The sequence below is a fragment of the Rhododendron vialii genome, chromosome 11a, assembly GCF_030253575.1.
Source record: "Rhododendron vialii isolate Sample 1 chromosome 11a, ASM3025357v1".
Taxonomy (NCBI): Eukaryota; Viridiplantae; Streptophyta; class Magnoliopsida; order Ericales; family Ericaceae; genus Rhododendron; species Rhododendron vialii.
This window is the reverse complement of record NC_080567.1, coordinates 27655692-27676621: the sequence shown is the minus strand read 5'-3', so window position 1 is coordinate 27676621 and position 20930 is coordinate 27655692. Positions and strand designations below refer to the sequence as shown.

Here is a 20930-nt window from a genome sequence, read left to right as displayed (position 1 = left end):
TCCATGGAAATTTTCTTTCGCATGTTACGTATGAGTCTATGACCCAAAAAAAAAGAAGAAGAAACACGCAAAAATTGGAGGGTTTTGTTTTGGATAAATCGAAACCAAACAGAGTGTTTCATTGCAAATTGAAAACTTGGTCCCCTTTGCGTCAACTTCAGGGCTAAAGAAAATTTTCAAGTTGAGAATTTCTCGAACTAATCCTAATTATCCAACTAATTCCTACTTTAAGACCTTTTAAACTTACTGAAATGCTTTTCCATGCAGCTTTCCTATGCTGCCTCTCATGTAGGATTTTTTTTTTTTGACGGTTATGGGTGTCCGGGCTTACGTGCACGTCAACTACTTTTAAGACCTTTTAAACTTTCTGAAATGCTTTTCCATGCTGCCTCCCACGTAGTTTTTTTTTTCGGGTTTGACAGTTATGAGTGTCCGGACTTACGTTGCAGCTCAACTAATCTCCTCTCTGATCTGGTCAAAGAGCGATCATCCACAGCGAAACTAGAGAATTTATCAAGAAATTATTTTATTGTAGCTTGATCCAATAATCGAATCCTAATCAATTGTACAACGAGTAAATCCATCAAACAACCAGACTAACCTTCAAGCTTCCTTGCCATGTTGTTTTTGAACTGCCAAAAGTCTCACTCTACAGCAGTAGAGCTCACTAAGAACAACTTTACCGGTCAAGGTAAAGTAGCTTTTTAGCTATAATAGCTTATCAAATTAGGAAAAAGAGTCATGCAGCGGCCTCTGTAAACAATTAGGCAGAGTTGCTCAATCTACGGTTGTAAGCTACTTGTAGCTAAGGACTGTTCATTAGGTATGTGATTGTTAATATTATTTTCTCTCTCGTCTCTCCGTCCCTCTCTTTCTCTTTCTTTTTTTTTTAAAAACCTGCACTTTGGTACACTATTGAAAAGGAAAGAAAATATATTTTAATAAAGGATATGTTAAATACTCCTTCCGTCCCATAATGTTTGGCATTTTCAAGAATGCGTGCCATTTTTAAATTGCATATATCTTTCAATCCATAATGTTTTAGGCGATTTTTTGAACTTTGTTTAGTAGAACAAATTAAACTCTATCAAATAAGATCCATATTGCTTATAAAAAAAATTATGGATTAAAAGATATAGTTAATTTTTTCATAAGGCTGGAATAGTGAAAGTGCCAAACATTATGGGACGGAGGGAGTAGATAATGTTGGTGTAGTGTTGAAAGAAATGTGAGTAGGTAAAATGAAAAATGTGCACTGTTCACGAGTTTTTTTACTTAAGTATTGATAAACTTGCTCTAATTTAGTAACATTTCCTTCACCAACCTTACTCAGCATTCCAAATCTTTTAAACACGTCATTCTCCTCGTCAACTTGCATTTTCTTTTCCTCCCCTTTCCCCACTTCCAAACAAGGCAAGAACGCACGATCCCTGCTCTCTCTCTCTCTCTCTCTCTCTCTCTCTCACACACACACACACACACACATTTCTCATTTTGTCCCAGTTTGCCTCGTTTATTCCGGTATTGGACCCCTTCTCTCTCTCTCTCTCTCTCTCTCTCTCTCTCTCTCATCCCAATTCCCGTTTCATGGAGTCCCCTCACTCACTCTCTCTGTCTCTCCTCCCAAACCCAAACACCTCCTTCCCCCCACCCATGGCCTCCGACCCCCACCCCTTCGACCTCAACGAAAACGGCGACGCCACCAACCACAACCAGCCGACCAAAAAGCCAAAACTCTCCCTAATCACCCCTTCCCAAGTCCGATCCGAATTCTCTCACCACGACCCGCACACCGCCCGGATCAACAACGGCAGCTTCGGATCCTGCCCCAAATCCGTCCTCGCCGCCCAAAACGAATATCAGCTCAAATACCTCCGACAGCCCGACGCCTTCTACTTCAACCACCTCAAACCCTCCATCCTCCGCTCCCGTACCGTAATCAAGGACCTGATTAACGCCGACGACGTGGACGAGGTCTCCATCGTCGACAACGCCACCACCGCCGCCTCCATCGTGCTCCAGCAGACCGGCCGGGCCTTTGCCGAGGGCCGGTTCGATAAGGGTGATGCTGCTGTTATGCTTCACTATGCTTACGGTGCCGTTAAGATGTCTGTGCAGGCCTACGTGACGCGCGCCGGCGGCCGTGTCATCGAGGTCCAATTGCCCTTTCCGGTAATATCGATGTACCTCTGCCACTCACAAAATCATCTCCTATCTTATAATGTTTTGTATGATTCTGGAAATTTTGTGCAATAGAACTAATTGAGTCCGTAAAAGAGTTGTAGATTAAAAAAGACGAGTTTTTGGGAGGTCTGAAATACTAGTTTGCACATGGAAGGGTCATCGAGATCCAATTTCCCTTTCCGGTAATAATATACCATCTGCTCCCTCCGACCGTGTGTCAAATTTAGACGTATGTGCCGCTTAAAAAATTGTCTGTATCTTTCGCTGTTCTATATAATTTCGGGAATTTTGTCTCTGTGTTGGTGATTGAGATGTATGTTGCAGATAAAGATATTATAAATTGAAAATCTGGATATTTTTTTGAGAGATTTGAAATAGTGAGAGAAGTCAAATAAGCTGGGACAGAGAGAGTAATAGATTGCAAATAGTTTAGTTACTCTCTTTAGCTTCCAATTGCCCTTTCTGTTTATATTGATGTACCAGCAACTTACAAAATCATCTCTATCTAGTAATGTTTTGTATGATTCTGGAAATTTTGTCTAATAGAATTATAGAACTAATAGAGTCTATGAAAGAATTGTCGATTAAAAATGAATTTTTTGGGAGGTCCAATATAGTGAAAGTAGACAAATAAATTGAGAAGAAGGGAGTAATAGTTTGCATATGGTTAGTTACTCTATGTATTGATTCCGATTTGATGGTTTCTTTTATATCAAGAATTGGCGGTTCATTTTCCTACTTCTGGATGTCCCAAATTGTTTCTCTCTTTTACAAGTACATAAAACCTGATTTACTACGAAATACCAATCCATATAAGTATATTCAAGAGTAGAAATAAAACGACAATATTGAAAACTGGTACCTTTCATTTTGAATTACAATGTATTTAGAGTTTAAAGGACCAAGAATATAAGATGGAGGTAGTATGAGGTAGGTGGTATAGGAACACATGATATGTTGCTTGCTTGTCAATCTTCATACCCTATGTTAAAATGTCAACTTTTAACTCATCTAAAAGCTTACAAAGTTATTGGAGGGACTAGAAATTTATTTTTCATATCCTCAACAGGTAACCTGCAACGACGAAATCATCTCTGAATTTCGAAAAGCCCTAGAAAGAGGCAAATCGGATGGTCACAAAGTTAGATTAGCATTGATAGATCACATTACCTCAATGCCATGTGTGGTGATTCCTGTAAAAGAGTTGGTCAAGATTTGTAGGGATGAAGGCGTTGATCAAATTTTCGTCGATGCAGCCCATGCGATTGGGTCTACTAATGTAGATATGAAGGAAATTGGGGCCGACTTCTACACTAGTAATCTTCACAAATGGTTCTTTTGTCCACCTGCTGTTGCTTTGTTGTACTGTCGGAAATCTGATAAAACGCTGGATTTGCACCACCCTGTCGTTTCACATGAGTATGGGAATGGGTTGGCGATCGAGAGCGCCTGGATCGGGACGAGGGATTATAGCGCACAAATGGTAGTTCCAGAGGTGGTGGAGTTTGTGAATAGGTTTGAAGGTGGGATTGAGGGGATAAGGACCAGGAATCATGAAAAGGTTGTTGAGATGGGTGAGATGTTGGCCAAAGCATGGGGAACGAATCTTGGGTCTCCGCCAGAGATGTGTTCTAGCATGGTTATGGTGGGATTGCCGGCTTGTTTGGAAATTTCAAGTGATTCGGATGGTTTTAAGTTGAGGACTCATCTGAGGGATTGTTTCGGTGTTGAAGTACCAATATACTATCGGGCACCAAAAGATGGGGAGATTAATCCACTAACAGGGTATGCCCGGATATCTCATCAAGTTTATAACGTAGTTGATGAATATTACAGGTTCAGGGATGCAGTTAACAAGCTCGTTAACGATAGGGTTACTTGTGCTTCTCTCTCATGCTGAAAAGGTATGTCTTTCATTCAAATGATTGAGATACACGCTATGTAGGCTATAGAAGACTCTATGGCTCGCTTGTTACTTTTCACCGTATATTTAGGCAGGAAAAAATCGATTTGTTTTATTGGCAGCTGACTTACTACTTTTCCTTGTCAATCGCGGTCTTGTAGCACTGGCAATAGATAAATGTTCTCGTCTATGCTAGCTGTAATTTACGAAAGTTTTTTTGCCTAAGTCTCATCATCTACTGGAAATTTATTTGCGAGTTCGAGTTTTTTCTGTTTATCCTTCTTACAAGTTTTCCTTGGTGGTTGTAATTCCTTGATGTTTATCTAAACCATGATCTGATAGTTTGGAAAGTGCTTTATACAAAATGTATTGTACCGAAGAATCACGCTTTCAGGTACCAAATTAATTACCGTTGCCAGCACTTGCCACGTACGCTGGCGGCCATTCCTTTGCCGGTAATAAACCCCAGCAAGCTCCAGCTCCTGCTGGTAATTATCTCCGGCCAAAATCAACTTCCATACACACCTTTACGGCGAGCAGTAGAAATAGCAGCTGATATATCACAATAATACAAATTGCACTTGCCATAGACATAGGAGCTAATATATTGGTTTTTATGGGCTGGTTATGACTTTATCGTGAAAAACGTTTCATAAAACCTTGCTCTAAAGGATACCTTCTATGTGATGCGTGGTTTTTTTTTTTTTTGAACTGCAGAAAATTATTATAATGTTATGCGTGGTTGTGCCTCATTTTTTTAAAAACCAAAATGTGTGTATGATTGACAGATCATTCAAGGCAAGGTAGCTTTAATAGTTGATTACCATTCTCAATGTTATGCAAGTACATCAGCATCTCTTCCGCCTGGACCATGTTATTAGGTTAAGCATCAACAATCCTAGTCTCATGTTCCTGTCAATTAAGATCATGATTTTTGATGAAATGGTCAGACAAGAAATACACCTAGGATCAGGAGATGATTACATGACTTGCATCTAATAGAGAGATCCATGCTAATTTATCTGTTTTCTTTGTTTGAAATTAGCAAGGATGTAAATTCTTGTTTTCTTATGCCATGTATGTCGAGTAACGATGAAATATTTCTACTCGGGGGTAATATATCCTCTGTCTTCTTCAGAAGTACCTGAATGTTTGCATACCTGAGACAAAATTTAGTTATGAAGTGAGGATCTTGTATGTGTTTAGGCCGGTCCAGGACTTCATTCTAAGGGGAGCCAAGAACAGTCCAGTTGAAAAGTTCCTTGACACAACTAGTATCTACACATAAATATTTGTAGTAGATATCAGTACGGCATGAATTTTCATCCATGCATTATCTATGTCAATATGGACTTGTGAAATGTTTGTATGGAGTTTGCCTCTTTTATTCAGTTGAGATTAAAATGTTGTGTTTGTTTCTAGTTCCATGGGAGATTGTACGAGTTTCTGATGGATAACACCCAGGCTTCCCAACTTCTATTATCCTTAAGTTTCCGTATCTGTGGGGACCCCTGTTCTTCGGTGAATAACCAACTACAGTTGCAGCATGACTACAAGCTGAAGGAGGTGTCCTCGTTACAATTTTCTTTTAACTTGTCCATAAATTGATGTGGGAGTATTTCCTAGTTGATGTTTTTACTGAATCTGTTTTGCTTTTTTTGGTTTACAATACAACTCAGTGAAGTAAAATGCATCTGTTCGAATCTGACTTGACTTGCTGCTGGATTATGATTGACCCATTGTTGGTAGTTTCACTTTGTCACTTCCTTCTTGCATGGACTAGTCTCCACTCTCCATAGAGCTTACTCCTTTTTTTCTTTTTTTTGATCCTCTGCTTACTCTAATCTAGAACACGAAAATGTGCCATTGGGACTTATAGTCGGGTTCTGAAGAATGGACTTTTTTTATGTCGATCCATTTTTTTAAAGGCGAGAACTTCATTGATAAATTCACAAAAATTATGCAGAGAGACGACAAAAAATACAACAGAAGGAGATCAATTAGGGTGCCTAACGTAATGGGAAGTGTCTAGAATAACACTGCATTACTCTAACTACCTACTGATTGTACGTAGTTGTGTTGTCAAAAGTTTGGGATTGGGCATTTGATAATGGAAAAGGAAAAAACATATAACTATAGTATTTGGCTAGAGTGAAAGTTCACCTGACCGTCGAACTCAAACTTTAACAAATTATATGGCCAATGGTGTTACACTTGGATTAATCTGGCATTTCTTCATAACCACCTCCGGATTAGGCACAGACCCATTGACTACAAAATTGTTCTGCGCTTTCCAGGTGGCCCAACGGACTTGAAAAATAGCCCCAATCACTTCCGCCGAGGACTCCTTAGCCAAGTTATCACAGACTCCTTAGCCAAGTTACCACAGAACAATTCTACCAACCATTTATCTGCTGAAACAATCAAACGATCATAAACTGAGAAGGACCAGACCAACCACACAGCCCTAGTCCATGGACACCAAAACAAGACATGTTCGATAGATTCGTTCCCATACTCACAGATCGGACAAAGAGGGCTGATGGAACGCTTTTAATATGGGAAAATGATGGCCCAGGACATGTTTTGATAATTAATACCTTCCAAGGACATGTTAAGAATATTTGTTAATACTGAAAATGTACTTGATGGGTATTAATTATCAAAATACGTCGTTGGCCGTCATTTTCCCTTTTAATATACCAAACAAAATCTAACGGCAACCAAGCAATCCAGTTCTTGGCAACACGCCACATTAAATGATGTACCTTCGGAGCATGGGCTCTTCCGTTTAATGGGCAAAATAGCTTCATCCCCCAAGCCTGGGCTCTTCCGTTTAGGATTAAGCAGTTTTTCAGAACATTCCGAGAGGCCCACTTCTGGTCTTTGTATATGGGCTCCCAGTAATTGATGTGGATCAGGGCCTGTCAACAAAGGTGGGCTGACTATCTGACCCATTTTCCCTTTGATTATTTTTCTGGGGAATACGACTGGGCTGGGCTTCCTAATTTGTTTGGATTAACAACAATCTCCACCTGGTCCAATAAGGCTTTTCCTTTGCTGGCACGGCAAAGAGGCTCGAAACAAAGCTGATATAAATATCTAGTTTTCGAAAATATGTAGCTCTAGAATATCTTTGTGAAATATCTAGAGTTTATTGTGAGCATTAGTTAATTCTGGAATTACCTCAAAATTTATCTTGTATGAAAATATCTTTGTACCAGGCTCCGTTTGTTTGGACATTAAATGTTGTCCGATAAAATGTTTTACCTATTTTCCGGTGTTTGGTTGTGTAAAAAATGAGGAAAACATTTTACATGTAAAACATTTTCCATCAATTGGATGAAAATGAGTTACCCTTAAATCTTCTGTAAGTTATTTTCCGAAATGAACTCGTTGCCTTCTACTGCAATTCTCACTGCTTAATTTCCTCGATTGTCAGTCCTGACCCACGTTCAATTCCAATAATCTCATATCTCTCCACCGTTTAAGCTCTTCATCTCTCTCTCTACACTATTTTGTTGATTTCTGAAAATATTTTCAAGTACCAACCAAATACCGGAAAATAAAAGTTTGAAGTTTGTTTTTCTGAAAAGACATTTTACATCGAAACAAACGGAGCTTTAGAGTCTTACATGGAGTAGTATAAATATGAATGAGTTTTAATCATTTTATACCAAGCCAAATTCTTTTTTGAGTTCAAGTGTAATACAAAAACTTTCCTTCCCCAATCTTGTCTTTAGTATTCTTCCTCTTCCAAAAATATTGTCCAACTAAACAATAGAAACTCCTACTCTTTCAACAAATGTATCACAATACGTATCCCAATATGATTTACCCCAAACATATCGCGATACGTATCCCAATATGATCCATACAATTTGAAAAAACAAAAACAAATATACTCCTATATGAATTGTGTAAGGGATACACGGTAGTAAAAAAAGACGGTTTGCTTTCTAGTCATATCTCCTCCTCTCTGTCTCTGTGGTTGGGTTTCAAATACAACTGCATTGATCATATTATTCACTGCTCCCATAGCAATATTGTGCAGCTCTTGATAGCGTTAGCCCTTGGTAGCTCAAACGGCAGCAACGGTGTAAGTGCTTTGATTTTCTCTTTGCTTTTTGTTTGCTCATTCTCGGTGGTTGCTGGAGTCGCCATATGGGGCCTAAAAAAGGGGATGAACCCTTCTGCCCCGATGAGGCTCTTGATTTTCAAGAGAGAGAGCTTGCTGAAATTAGTTCAGTTCTTTGATGATCAGTTTAAAGCTAATGGAATTGTTAAAAGCTCTCTGGATCTCCTTTCAGCTTCTAGTTTCGTTTTCGGTACTTCTAGTAGACCAATGGATTCCATTGAGAGGTGTGTAGAGGCATAGGCCCCCCTTCACCAACCACACAAGGTCGACCTTGCCTCCATTGCATGTGTGGCCGCTATAAAAACGTAAGTCTGTGGGCCTCAATTTTTTTTTTTCGTTTGTTAGTTGTTAATTATTATTATTTTTAGATTGTTGATTCAACTCGACAAGAGAAATCTAAAGAGGAAAGAAATTATGATCAAAATTTTACAAAAATTCACTAAAGACAAAAGTAATTCAAGATGTTTAGTTTGATCATTTATAATTTTTTACTCTATAAATTCTCCTCGTCAAGACGAACTATTAATCCATAAAATTAAGAGATGCGATTTTTTATTTTATTTTAAATAAGGACAAAAACCAAAAACTAAGAGATATTGTAATTCCTTTTTATGAACATTTTCATGGTCAGGTTTGATCTAAATTTGTGCCACTGCTGATGTTGCATTGAAAGAGGTGGCTCTACTGCTGCTACTACTGCTACTAATGTGGGCGTGAAGAGAGAGGGTTGGAGTCCAATCAGTTGACTTGTTACCAATTACTTTGAAGTTTAATTACCAATTAAACTGCTCCAGAACATGCTAAAATTGACATTTGAACGGGGAGAAGGGTTTGTGTTATGCGCTAATTCACTACACATACATGTATTATGCGTGCACTATCGAGCTTGTCCCATATATATGTGTCAACAATTTGAGCTGTGTACATTTATCTTGCAATTTGTTTCCAAATTATTTTTTTCTTTTATTTTTCTTTATATAAATGTATTTGTATCAAATTATCAATGGAGTCACATTGGAGGTTTCTCGCATTTGTTTTTAAATTTATTCTTTCATCTCAATAAGAGAATTTTAAAAAATTACTATGTTGTTTCGTAAAAGAGCTTGTTGAAAGTAAATTTAGATTGACTTGTTACAACGTGACTCCATTGATAATTTGATACAAACACATTTATATAAAGAAAAATAAAAGCAAAAAATAATTTGGAAACAAATTGCAAGATAAATGTACACAGCTCAAATGGTTGACACACACACACACACACACACACACACACACACACACACACACACATATATATATATATATATATATATATATATATATATATATATATATGCGCACAAAACTTCTAATAAGGGCGCTCTTACCGTATTACGGTAAGGACGTCCCTTTCCCGACCAATTTGCAATGATCCGAGCCGCTCAATGTGTTTAGAGCGTGATTTTAAGGGTACTCTCAAGAAATTAGCAAAAAAAAAGACCGAAAAGGACTTGATCCGAGCAGTTTTGTTTGTACTTTATCGAACGGTTCAAATAAAAACTGCTCAAATCAAGCTCTTTCCGGTCTTTTTTTTTTTGTTGATTTCTCGCGAGTACCCTTAAAATCATGTTCTGAACACATTGAGCGGCTCGGATCATCAAAATTTAGTCGGGAAAGAGAAGAAAAGGGGAAGCCCTTACCGTAATACGGTAAGAGCGCCCTTATTAGAAGCTTACTGACACACACACACACACATATATATATATATATATAGACAAGCTCGATAGTGCACGCATAATACACGTTCGTACGTGTTGTGAATTAGTGCATAACACAAACCCTTCTGCCCCATTCAAATGTCAATTTTACCATGTTCTAGAGCAGTTTAATAGGTTATTAAACTTAATTGGTAATTAAACTTCAAAATTAGGCAATCACAGTAAAGGCTGTGTTTTTATACTTCTATTTTAAAAAATGACAAAGTTATATTGGCAAAATATGCGATGATTGATGAGCGAGAAAGACATATAAACTCCTGTCAAATTTAAACACACTGAACTCGCAAGCTGACCCAATTGATTAGGTACTTGATTTGCTTATTTGTAGCTGAGCGCGCCCCTTCTCTCCTTAGAAAGAAAAGTCGATCCTTCTCCTTCTAGGGTTCTCTCCTTTCTGCCGCCGCGGGGGGAGGGGGGGGGGGGGGGGGCGGGCGGGGGCTCCTCTTCCCTCGGGCCACCATTTTCCTCCCTCACTTCCCTCTCTACCTTTCCTTCTCCCTTAGATCGTTCTCCCCTTGTCCCTCTGTTCTCTCTGCCTCGTTTCCTCCGCCCTCCTTGGTGTGGGAGGGTGTGGAGATTCTTTCCACCTCTGGTCGGAGGGTCCTTGGTCCCTCCGGGAGCCTAGCGGTGTTGGGTGGTTTGATGTGCTTTCGGAGGTGCAGGGGTGGCGGTGGCGTCGATCTGGTGGTGGTTGTGGTTTTGATGATGAGTGGTGGTGTGGCAGTGTTGGGGGATGTTCTTTAGTCTGTTTTCTTTAACTTTTGTTTTGCAGGTTTCTCTTATTTCCAAAATCGATCGGTAAAGTTGTGGTGTTAATCAGCGATGGTTGTTTCCGGTGGTGGTGAGGTGGATATGGCTCCCATGGCTGTTCTGCTCAGGTCGCTTTGTGTGCCGAAGTCCGGTCGGTGGCCATTTCGAGTGCTTAGTCGGGTGAAGGGTCAGCAGTTCGTCGCTTCTGTGTCTACTATTGCTGGTTGAGATCGTGTTCCTAGGGTCTGTGCTTGGGCTTGATGTGGTGGTGATGGGTTCCTCTCTACCCTGGTTGCTTTGGTGTTCATTTCCGTAGGCTGGTCTCTACATCTGGGAAAGGCCGGCTTGTCTTAACGGCGAGGTTGGGCTCTGGTGGTTTGTGCGGCAGTGGGCATTGAAGTTAATTAGGGTTTGAGGGTTTGGTTTGGGAGGGCCGGTCCATGGTTTGGACCGAATTTAGGTGTTGAGCTATTTTTGTTTCATATTTGGGTTTAGGGTTGGGCTTTATTGCTTATCTTTTTGGACCCTTGTAGTGTTTGTCCAACTCTTTATTGGATCCTCTTCCCCTTTCCCCCTTTTTAATAAATTTCAATTTTGCCGATAATTTTTTTTTTGATTATGTACTTGTTCCAATTAACCAATATCAAGTTCGATACTCGTTGTCTACTAATTTACTAACTTTTTAACATATATTGGAGTATTAGTTCTTGCCTTTTTTCTAAAAAAAAAGAATCAACAATATTTTTTTTTATCCGCAATCAACAATATTTTGTTAAAATTAATATTAGTCGTTGTCATTGCCAAAATTTATTTACAACCAGCCAGTAGGATACATGACATCAGAGCACAAAAACTATTCAATGCATGCATGAATGAATGAGACTTCAATTGGTCGTATTTTTTTAAATTGAAATGGTTGTATATGAAAGCTATGTGTAGTGAAAGACCTTTTTATCTTTTTATTCGCTAGTGGATACAACAAACAAAAGTAAAAGGCCTTTTTATATACTCCTATAGAAATGTCTAGTAGTGTCTTCAACCTATCTCTCTTTTTCTTGATACATCTATGTGGGAGAATCAAAATAAATACACAGCGGAAAAATTATTTACCTTCTGCCGGTATTTAAGTCTTGAGAAATCCGGAAACCGTTTCGATCTTGAACCAATATTGTCCACTAATTGATTTTGGAGAGCAATGGGTAGGATTTTCAATCTAATCTATATCAGTTTATTCACACTTGTAACTTGATGGTAATTACAAGCCTTTATATAGATAGATCGGGACTCTTTCCCAATAGACACAACCCTTCGTACTTCTTTCCATCAAAGAAGTAATAAGGCACATATTCATTAATAGTTGCAACTTTATACATGAATAGTTACTAAACCCATTCATAAATAATCACCATATCTATTCACAAATAGTCACCAAATCTTTTCGTGAATAGTCACCAATTATTTAGGTAATGCTTTAATTAAATCAAATACCCATATTATTTAGGCAATGCTTTAATTAAATCTAATACCCATATTTTAGTTATAAACATAAATACGATTGATGTGGCATGTGAGCCACTTAAATAAATTTCAACATTTCTCTCATCTACGGTTTCATTTGCGAATGTATCTCCTCCACTCTGTCGTCTACTTCGCCGCAGTAGGCCTCCTCCACAGTCATTTACACCATCACCTTCCCTATCTTCTCTCTCCCCCTCTCTATTATTATGTTTTTTAACTTAGAATTTTTTGTTTGTGTTATATACAGGCATACGACCTCCCTGGTGGGGGTGGCCCAGGGCTCAATACCAACCGCTTCTAGCAGCCGCCCCAACCAATTTACCTCCACCGCTTCCTTACCTACCAACCCGAGGCGAGTATGGCATTCTCAAGGCGCTGGAGTACCTCAACGAAGAAATGCAGTATGAGGCATTAAGACTGCAAGAGAGAGCCGATGTTGTGATCTCGACGCTGGCCGAAAACGCTACCATTCTAGTAGCTTTGAACACCGGAACCATGATGGCTCAGAGATCACACCATTGTCCCTAGGAATGCTCGGCTGGAATAGGTTTTACTAGTTTCTTGACAGCTTCTTTCGCCATCGGCTATGGAGTTTTTGTCGCCTACCGTAAGTTGAAAACTTTGAAACATGTTGTTGATGATCTCACCAAGCGCCAAGAGGAGCTCCTGGAGGACATTGATGTGTTTTATGCCTTCTTGCATGGGGTTTGTACATCCGTTCAGATACTCGTGTTGAGGTTCTGGTCGACTCTCAATACTCGGATCCCACATTTGGGAGGAGGGTCCTCGCGCTAACTCGAATGCACTTGCCATTTGGCAGATTTTGGAGGCATTATGTTAACATGATCTTTTCCCTTGGGGCACTTACCCATGGGATCTTGAGCCCCATTGTTGGGACATATTTGTCTTGCTTGTAATTATTTTCTGTTAAAATGTCTTGTTTGTCATTATTTTTTGTTAAAATGTTTTTTAATTATTTTTTGTTGGTTTTCTACGGGAGATGTTGAGATTGAAGTGCCTTGACTATGTTGTGTTTGTTGGAGGTGACCGCACTATCAATTTTGGTTATGTGCCGAACAAATCTCCAAAGGAGGCTATTCTTTAGGGTGTTTAACAAAGCAGAATTTTATAGTTTCTGCATATTAGCTACAATTGTTACTTAAAATATTTTTGTCAAGTACTTCTAACAGTTCTATTTGTCTCATGGGAAGTGAGATGATGATATTGTTATGCTCTCACTAGTATGAATGAGATATGAGATAAAGTTATTTAATCTCGTTTCAAACTACAACTTTATTTCACAAAGATTAGATGTTTTATGCAAAGTGATATGGTAATGTTGTGATTTTCTCACTTGTATGGATGAGAAAGGCTTCCAGTTTCACATTTTACTGCAGGATAATATTTAGTGTTTCTCTTGTTTTGTCTTCTATGTATTTCTTGTACGTGTTGCTGAATTTGCAAATTAATTTTTTTGTCCGGAGGCAATGCAGAAATTTGATAGGTGCCGCTAAATAAAATCCTGCGGTAAAATGTGAAACTGAAGGCCTTTTTCTCATACATACAAGTGAGAAAATTACAACATTACCATATCACTTTGCATAAAATCTCTAATCTTTGTTAAATACAGTAGTAGTTTGAAACGAGATTAAATACTAACTTTATCTCACATCTCATTCATACTAGTGAGAGCATCACAATACCATCATCTCACTTCCCATGAGACAATTAGAACAGTTAGAAGTACTAGACAAAAACATTTTAAATAACCGTTGTAACTAATATGTAGACACTATAAAATTTTGCTTAGTTAAACACCCTAAATAACAGCTTCCTAACAATAGTCTAATTTGGAGATCTGTCTGGCACATAACCAAAATTGATAGTGTGGTCACCTTCGACAAACACAACATAGTCAAAGCACTCCAATATTAACATCTTCTCTTGTAGAAAACCAACAAAAAATAATTAAAAAACATTTTAACAGAAAATAATTGCAAACAAGATATTTTTAACAAAAAATAATTACAACATAGAGATATGGATTTTTACCTCTGTAAGACAAAATGTCCCAACAATGCGTCTCAAGATCCCATGGGTAAGTGCCCCAAGGGAAAACCCAACGATCATGTTAACATAATGCCTCCAAAATCCGCCAAATGGCGAGTGCATTCGAGTTAGCACGAGGACCCTCCTCCCAAATGTGGGATCCAAATATTGAGAGTCGACCGGAACCGCAACAGGAGTATCTGAACGAATGTACAAACCCCGTGCACGAAACTCGGCATAAAACGCATCAATGTCCTCCAGGAGCTCCTCTTGACGCTCAGTGAGATTATCAATAACACGTTTCAAAGTTTTCAACTTACGGTAGATAACAAAAACTCCATAGCCGGAGCTGATGGCGAAAGAAGTCATCGAGAAGCCAGTAAATCCTATTCCCGCCAAGCATTCCAAGGGACGGCGGTGTGATTCCTGAGCCACCATGGTTTCGGTGTTCAAAGCTACTAGAATTGTAGTGTTTTCGGCCAGCCCCGAGATCACAGCATCGGCTCTCTCTTACAGTCTTAACACCACACTGCATATATTTGTTAAGGTACCCCAGCGCCTTGAGAATGCCATACTCACCTCGGGTTGGTAGGTAAGGAAGCTGTGGAGGTAAATTGGCTGGGGCGGCTGCTTGAAGCGGTTGGTATTTAGCCTTGGGCCACCCCTACCACACCAGGGGGTCGTATGCCTGTATATAACACAAATAAAAAATTCTAAGTTAAAAAAACATAATAATAGAAAGGGGGAGAAAGAACAGAACGAGATTTAGAAAGCAAAAAATAGAGGAGATAGGGGAGGTGGTGGTGTAGGTGACTGTGGAGGAGGCCGGGTGCGACTGTCACGCCTTGGATTTTCAACATAATAATAATAGCATTTCCAACAAAAGTCCAACGTAACAATACATCATAATACCCCAAAATATTTTTCATAATTCATGCGAGAGAATAAAATCAAGTTTGAACAGAGTTACAATATTGGCATCCTGGGCACAATTTCCAGAATTAGTCAAAAGACGATAAGTTTAGCGATTACATGATTCCCAAAGTCAAAAGCGTTCAAATGAAGTTACAATTGCATCTTTCAAAAGGGAGTATGCTAAGATGCTAGAACAACTCCTGATTGTCAGCTTTCAAAATATACGATGTCAAAGATGCACTCCATGCACTCCAAAATCAATGCTCTTGAGGTGTACCTAAAAATGATGATAGATTGAGCTACACTAGCCCAGTAGAGAAATCGGCGCTACGTTTATATGAATTGAGTAAAGTGTAATGAATGAATGAGGACACAATTCTCTAAGTCGCCAACAAGAAAGTTTAAACCGAATAAGGAGTTTAACGCCCAATCGATACCATTTTTACCCACATTCCATCTTTCACCTATGACTTCACGAACTTAACGAAACAACCTAACACATGGAATTGCTACTTGTCTATTTCTATTTCTATCGAAGTACCACTACATCAGGCATTTTAAATGTATCATACATCTCATTTCTGTATCCTTGTCATACAATTTTAATCCGAGCATTCGGGACCTCACACTATCCCCTACCGAGCATTTGGGACCTCACACTATTCCCACTTCATCATACACAATCTCATGTTCAGGCCTATCGACCTCACACCATCGGCTTATACCAACAAGTACCAAACATGTACCAAAAGTTCAAGAAATGAAACCTGAAGGACTAATTATCCCAAGCCGTCACCCATCTCATTCGTAATTATCACTATTAACCACTCATCGTTTATGAACTATTTCACATAATAACCAATACAAGTCCGGTAACGCCATTACTTTAACAGATTGCACAAAACCAAGTGTTTCGAGTTTCTCGACTCTGATTGCAAGCCCATTTTGGTCCACCAAACCTCAGAATCCGAAAGCGAGTATTGAAACAAAGTTGTAGAGGATCGAATCAGCTGTCCAACGCAATTTGAATCGAATCTAACTGACATCGCATGAAAGAGTTATGCCCAAAATACGAACTGCTGTCTGGGACCAAAAACAGGACATCCAGATCTGGAATACAGATTGGAGAATGGACGTTTCTGGGTATAATTTATGAGTATGAATTTCTGTTCATATTTTTCCTAGATAGTAGACTCAAACACGGAACTTTTGGCTCAAGAATCAACCAAAATGGAGCTTTGTAGAGTCCTAGGGAATTTCTGCAAGATCTGCAAAAAAAACTTGAACCAGTCCAGCTAGGAGCAGAAAAGTGACGAAAATAAGGTATTTTCAAGGCCAAACTTCAAACAATCAACAAAAGTAAAATCAATCACAATATCCACACATCACACTAACTCAAAAACACATAAAAGTAGTTAGATTTTCCTACCTCAAAGATCGAAAGCACAAGCTCAAGCTCAATCGAACTTCTAGGGTTTCAAATTCGAAATCCACCGAGATACACCCCTTCCAAGCTTAATCAACGCAACTCACACGTCGGGGAAGTTAGAACACGGCATAGAGAGGCTGGGTTTTCATGGGTTTGAGCTATGGATGCAAGACCCGAGAGAGAGAGAGAGAGAGAGAGAGAGAGAGAGAGTGAGTGTGTCGGACAGAGAGAGGGAGAGAGAGCTCTGTCGTGTGTGAGAAGAGAGGGTGAGGAAAATGATTGTGTGGCTCTCACACACCCACACACCTATATATGTACTCATATACTTTTGCATTACACTAACACCCCTAACTTTCAAGTTCTATCACATTCAACCCAAATCACATATTCACATAACATTTCATATTATCCCATAATTCTAACTTTTATTAGAATATTAAAATTATTGAAATAAAAAAAATACGGGTCTCTACAGCGACGAAGTAGCCGACGGGGTGGAGGAGATGCATTCGCAGATGAAACCGTAGATGAGAGAGACAGACAGACAGAAGACGCTACCAGACATTTCTATAGGAGTATATAAAAAGGCCTTTTACTTTTGTTTGTTGTTTTCACTAGTTGATAAAAAGATAAAAAGCTCTTTCACTGCACATAGCTTACATATACAACCATTTCAATTTAATTTTCGTACTATCTTTTGGAACTTGTGGAAAATTGGAGAAAATGATTAAGAAAAACGAAAATGGGAGAAATTTGAGAGGAAATTAACTCTGTATTAAGCTCCGTCTTTTTCATGTTCTCTTATTTTCTATATCACCCAAAAATGGAAAGGAAAAAGTCTTATAATTTTTTCCCATGAGTTTCAAATTATAGGGCTATAAGAGCATCCTCATTGTAATAAACAAATGTGTATGGATAATAAAATAAAACAACAATGCTAAAAAACTTAACAACTATTATTATAAGCAAAGTTATAAGTCTTTTAGCAAATAACCAAATTCCACATATTCTATAACCAAACTTAACAACTTTTACTAATAACTAAAACTCAATAACCAAACTCAAAGCTAAACTCAAAACTCAATAAACTCAAAAAAACACCCCACATTGTAATCGTATCATCGAGACAAATAATTTGGTGTTGTCGGGTGTGTGATTGGAACTCATTTGCGATTGGACAAATGTGCATTGTGTATTATGTATTGTGAGGGGTTTTTTTTGGTGAGTGATGCAAAAATAACCAATATAGAGGTAGAAGTTGTTAAATTTGATTATAGACTAAAAGGATAATCAAATGGTGACCTGACATATTTTGATTATTGGTTTTAATTATTACCATTGCGGATGCTGAGCATTTTTGCCATAAGTTTCAAATATGGCGGTAAACGAGCCGAGCTATGTTGAGCTTGCGTTCGGCTCGTTTACTAAACGAGCCAAAAATTTAAGCTTAAGGCTTAACGAGTCGAGCTTAATCATTAACTATATGAGTCTTTTTAATCGAGCTGAGCCTCCATTAATGAATCGAGTTTTTGTCGAACGAGCCAAGCTCTACTCGACAACTGGGTTCGTTTACTGAATGAGACGGAACTCAAGCTCAATAAATAAACAGAGTCATGCATTAACGAGCCAAACTCGCAAACTGCTCGATTCGTTTATAGCCTTAGTTTCAGACGAACCTTGATCTGCTCGGGATGTGAATCTCCAAGGGGCTTGACAAACTCAGGGGTGTCATATAGTCTAGTGATCTAGTCCGCCTCAAATGCTCCCAATATTTCTGAGTTATTCCTAAAATTTTGCTTTATCGCCATTTTGTAATCCTTATTTACTTTTTTGGCACAATTTCTGTGATTAATTATTCATTATAAACTTTTTTTGCTTTTTAGTCGTAATTTTTTTGCTTTTTATAATGCTCTCTGTGAAGCAAATAGTTAATACGAAAAACAAGAAATAAATCTAACAAAAAACTTATGAAACACAAGTAAAAAAGACACTAAAATGGATAATTTAGGAATCACGTTGGTTCCTTTTCACTTCTCAACGAAATAAAATATTCTATCCGTCCCAAATTGCTCGACCTATTAAGTAATTGCATTTTGCACGTAAAAAATTATATTTATCCGTGGAAAATTCCTATCTCTAACTTCACTCACCATTAGTTTATCCTTTATCCTCGTTACGGATTTCACTCTCAATCTTTTTTCACCATCAAGGCATCAACCCCCTTGAACTTATAAATTAGTATAACACATATCTAACGAGGTTTTTATAAGAGAAATTTTGCTCTGACTTTAATTGAAATACTCGCAATTGGAAAATGAGATTGGATCATCAAAATTAGTCAAAGTACGCGTAAATTATACAAAAACAAAAAAGGTCGCCCCGTCTCAGAACTTGATATAAGCATTTATTTTTTAAGAAGTTAATTTCAAGCTAAAAAATAATTGAGTTATTGAAATCTAAGAATATGCGATATGGATCTTATTTGAAAGATCTCATCAAAATCTTTTGAACAATGCAAAAAAATTAAAAAATTATTTTTCATTTATATTATTTTTGAATTTGAAAATATGAAATAAGTAATTATTTTTTAAAAATGTGTTCTGGATCGGGATAGCCCTCAACGCATATAGATTAGTGTTGTGTGTTTATTGATTGCAATTTGATAGAAATGTTTATTAACAGGCACTCTGCCACGTGTAAATTGTAATGCTACTTAAAAGTTCCCAAATAACCAAAATAAATTATAAGTATAAACTAATCAACAATGCTGCGTACAAATTAACCATAACAATAAGGAGGTGTTTTCGGTAATGAAAATTTTGTAGATTTTAACAGTAATATCCACTATTCTTTGTAAATAATAACACCATGATATTTTCAAGGGAATTGATTTTCACACTCTCATTTTTTTATATTCACATTTTTTTCTAGCAAAAAACACATACACCTTCAAGGGTCGTTTGGATGGTGGATATAGCTTCCCAGAATTCTTTTCACCCTTGATAAATGGGGATAAATCCCCATATCCACCGTTTTGGAAGCTCAAATTTGCTCCAGGATTACTTCTCCCCCCCTCCCAGCACCTTAAAACTTATCCGACTATAGAGGGGTTGAGGAGGATAACTTTTGGGCAACCCCCCGTCCAAAAGTTATATAGCTGTGTATGACGGTATATGAACGATTATGCCCCTTCTTATCCCCCTACATCCCTGAAACTAACCCTATTTTTTTATTTTTTAGAAAAACAAAGAGAGAGATAGATGACTGCGGGGGAGAGGAGAGGTACCTGTTATTGCTGTTGCCGGAGCCATCCTGTTGCTACTGCTGAAACCCTTCTATTTCATGGGGAAGAAGAGAAGAATAATAAAATAAAAAAGAAAAGGTTGGGTGATAGTAATAAATGCAGGCAGTAATGGGCACATGGCCACATGAGTTTTGATTAAAATAGGGGGAACGTTGGTTAATAAAAAAGAATCCTGCTACATGTACAGCACTTGCTGTACAGCAACAGTGTACAAATCATGTTTTTGCTAAATTTTAAAGCAAAGTTGAATGATTCATAAAAATCATTTTCGATATCGGATTAAGGTGATTTTTTACAGGGACACTAAACGAAATATTTTGAACAAAATGACCGGTTTCGATCATCTTTGCGAGGTCCGAGATGAGAGAAAAAATGGTCTGTACACTGCTGCTGTACAGCAAGTGCTGTACCAGTAGCTTTACTAAATAAAAAAGATCCAACCTCCTTTTTTTTTAAAAAAAAAAAAACAAGACTCAACATCAAATTATCCAAAATTAATTAAATATATTGAGTTTTACATTTATAAAACTAATCGAGAACTATCAAATAAGATCTATATTGCATATTTTTTGAGATCCATATTTGAAAGATATAAAAAATTAAAATTAATTTAAATATCAAAAATTGACATCCAATATGGGACGATAAGAATAGTACTAAAATTGGTGTGGCAAAATATCCCTTGAATTTTATTGCCGTAATTAATTTAGGAAATTGACTCTACACACCCTTTTTTATCTTATACTAGGTGCACCTTCGTGCACAGCACGAATGCATGACCGTCGAAGGGAACAAGTTTTGATTTAGGCTAGATATATCTTGTTTGTAATTTTAGAGCCGAAAGTAATAGAAGAGTACGAAAATAGCTAGGAAGATATATTATATAGATTGATGAAAGCAGCAAAAGCATTAGATGATTTACATACAGACCACATAGAGTGTAGTTTATTTATAGACGTTGAAGGAGCATAATACCAGTA

At 37.9% G+C, this 20930-nt stretch overlaps 2 protein-coding genes across 8 annotated transcripts; one reads left to right on the top strand and one right to left on the bottom strand.

Annotated features, from left to right (window-relative positions):
• The first annotated feature begins 1381 nt into the window (after positions 1-1381).
• LOC131308733 (probable L-cysteine desulfhydrase, chloroplastic) lies at positions 1382-5849 on the top strand. Of its 2 annotated transcripts, none has more exons than XM_058335727.1 (3): positions 1382-2172; positions 3254-4088; positions 5510-5849. In XM_058335727.1, the coding sequence occupies exons 1-2, from the start codon at positions 1588-1590 to the stop codon at positions 4082-4084; spliced, it is 1416 nt and encodes a 471-aa protein (XP_058191710.1). In that variant the 5' UTR covers positions 1382-1587; the 3' UTR covers positions 4085-4088; positions 5510-5849. The 2 variants fall into 2 exon arrangements, with proteins under 2 accessions (XP_058191710.1, XP_058191711.1); XM_058335728.1 differs by lacking the exon at positions 5510-5849 and adding an exon at positions 5226-5488 and having other exon boundaries at positions 1486-2172.
• Positions 5850-12081: 6232 nt separating this feature from the next.
• LOC131308732 (uncharacterized) lies at positions 12082-19990 on the bottom strand. Of its 6 annotated transcripts, none has more exons than XR_009194555.1 (2): positions 19933-19990; positions 12082-12451 (listed from the first exon to the last, which is right to left on the bottom strand). XR_009194555.1 is itself a non-coding variant. In XM_058335726.1 (2 exons), exon 2 carries the CDS (start codon positions 14738-14740, stop codon positions 14279-14281), a length of 462 nt encoding a protein of 153 aa, XP_058191709.1. In that variant the 5' UTR covers positions 14741-14990; positions 16647-17032; the 3' UTR covers positions 14219-14278. The 6 variants fall into 6 exon arrangements, 1 of the variants encoding a protein (XP_058191709.1); XR_009194553.1 differs by lacking the exon at positions 19933-19990 and adding an exon at positions 16647-17032; XR_009194554.1 differs by lacking the exon at positions 19933-19990 and adding an exon at positions 16647-17032 and having other exon boundaries at positions 12082-12441.
• Positions 19991-20930: the final 940 nt, after the last annotated feature.

Bases quoted from the DNA above. Each gene is read 5' to 3' on its own strand.
- LOC131308732 (XM_058335726.1), bottom strand. From the start codon at position 14,740: ATGGTGGCTCAGGAATCACACCGCCGTCCCTTGGAATGCTTGGCGGGA.
- LOC131308733 (XM_058335727.1), top strand. From the start codon at position 1,588: ATGGAGTCCCCTCACTCACTCTCTCTGTCTCTCCTCCCAAACCCAAAC. The intron at 2,173-3,253 runs GTAATATCGATG...TATCCTCAACAG, and splicing joins AGGTCCAATTGCCCTTTCCG to GTAACCTGCAACGACGAAAT.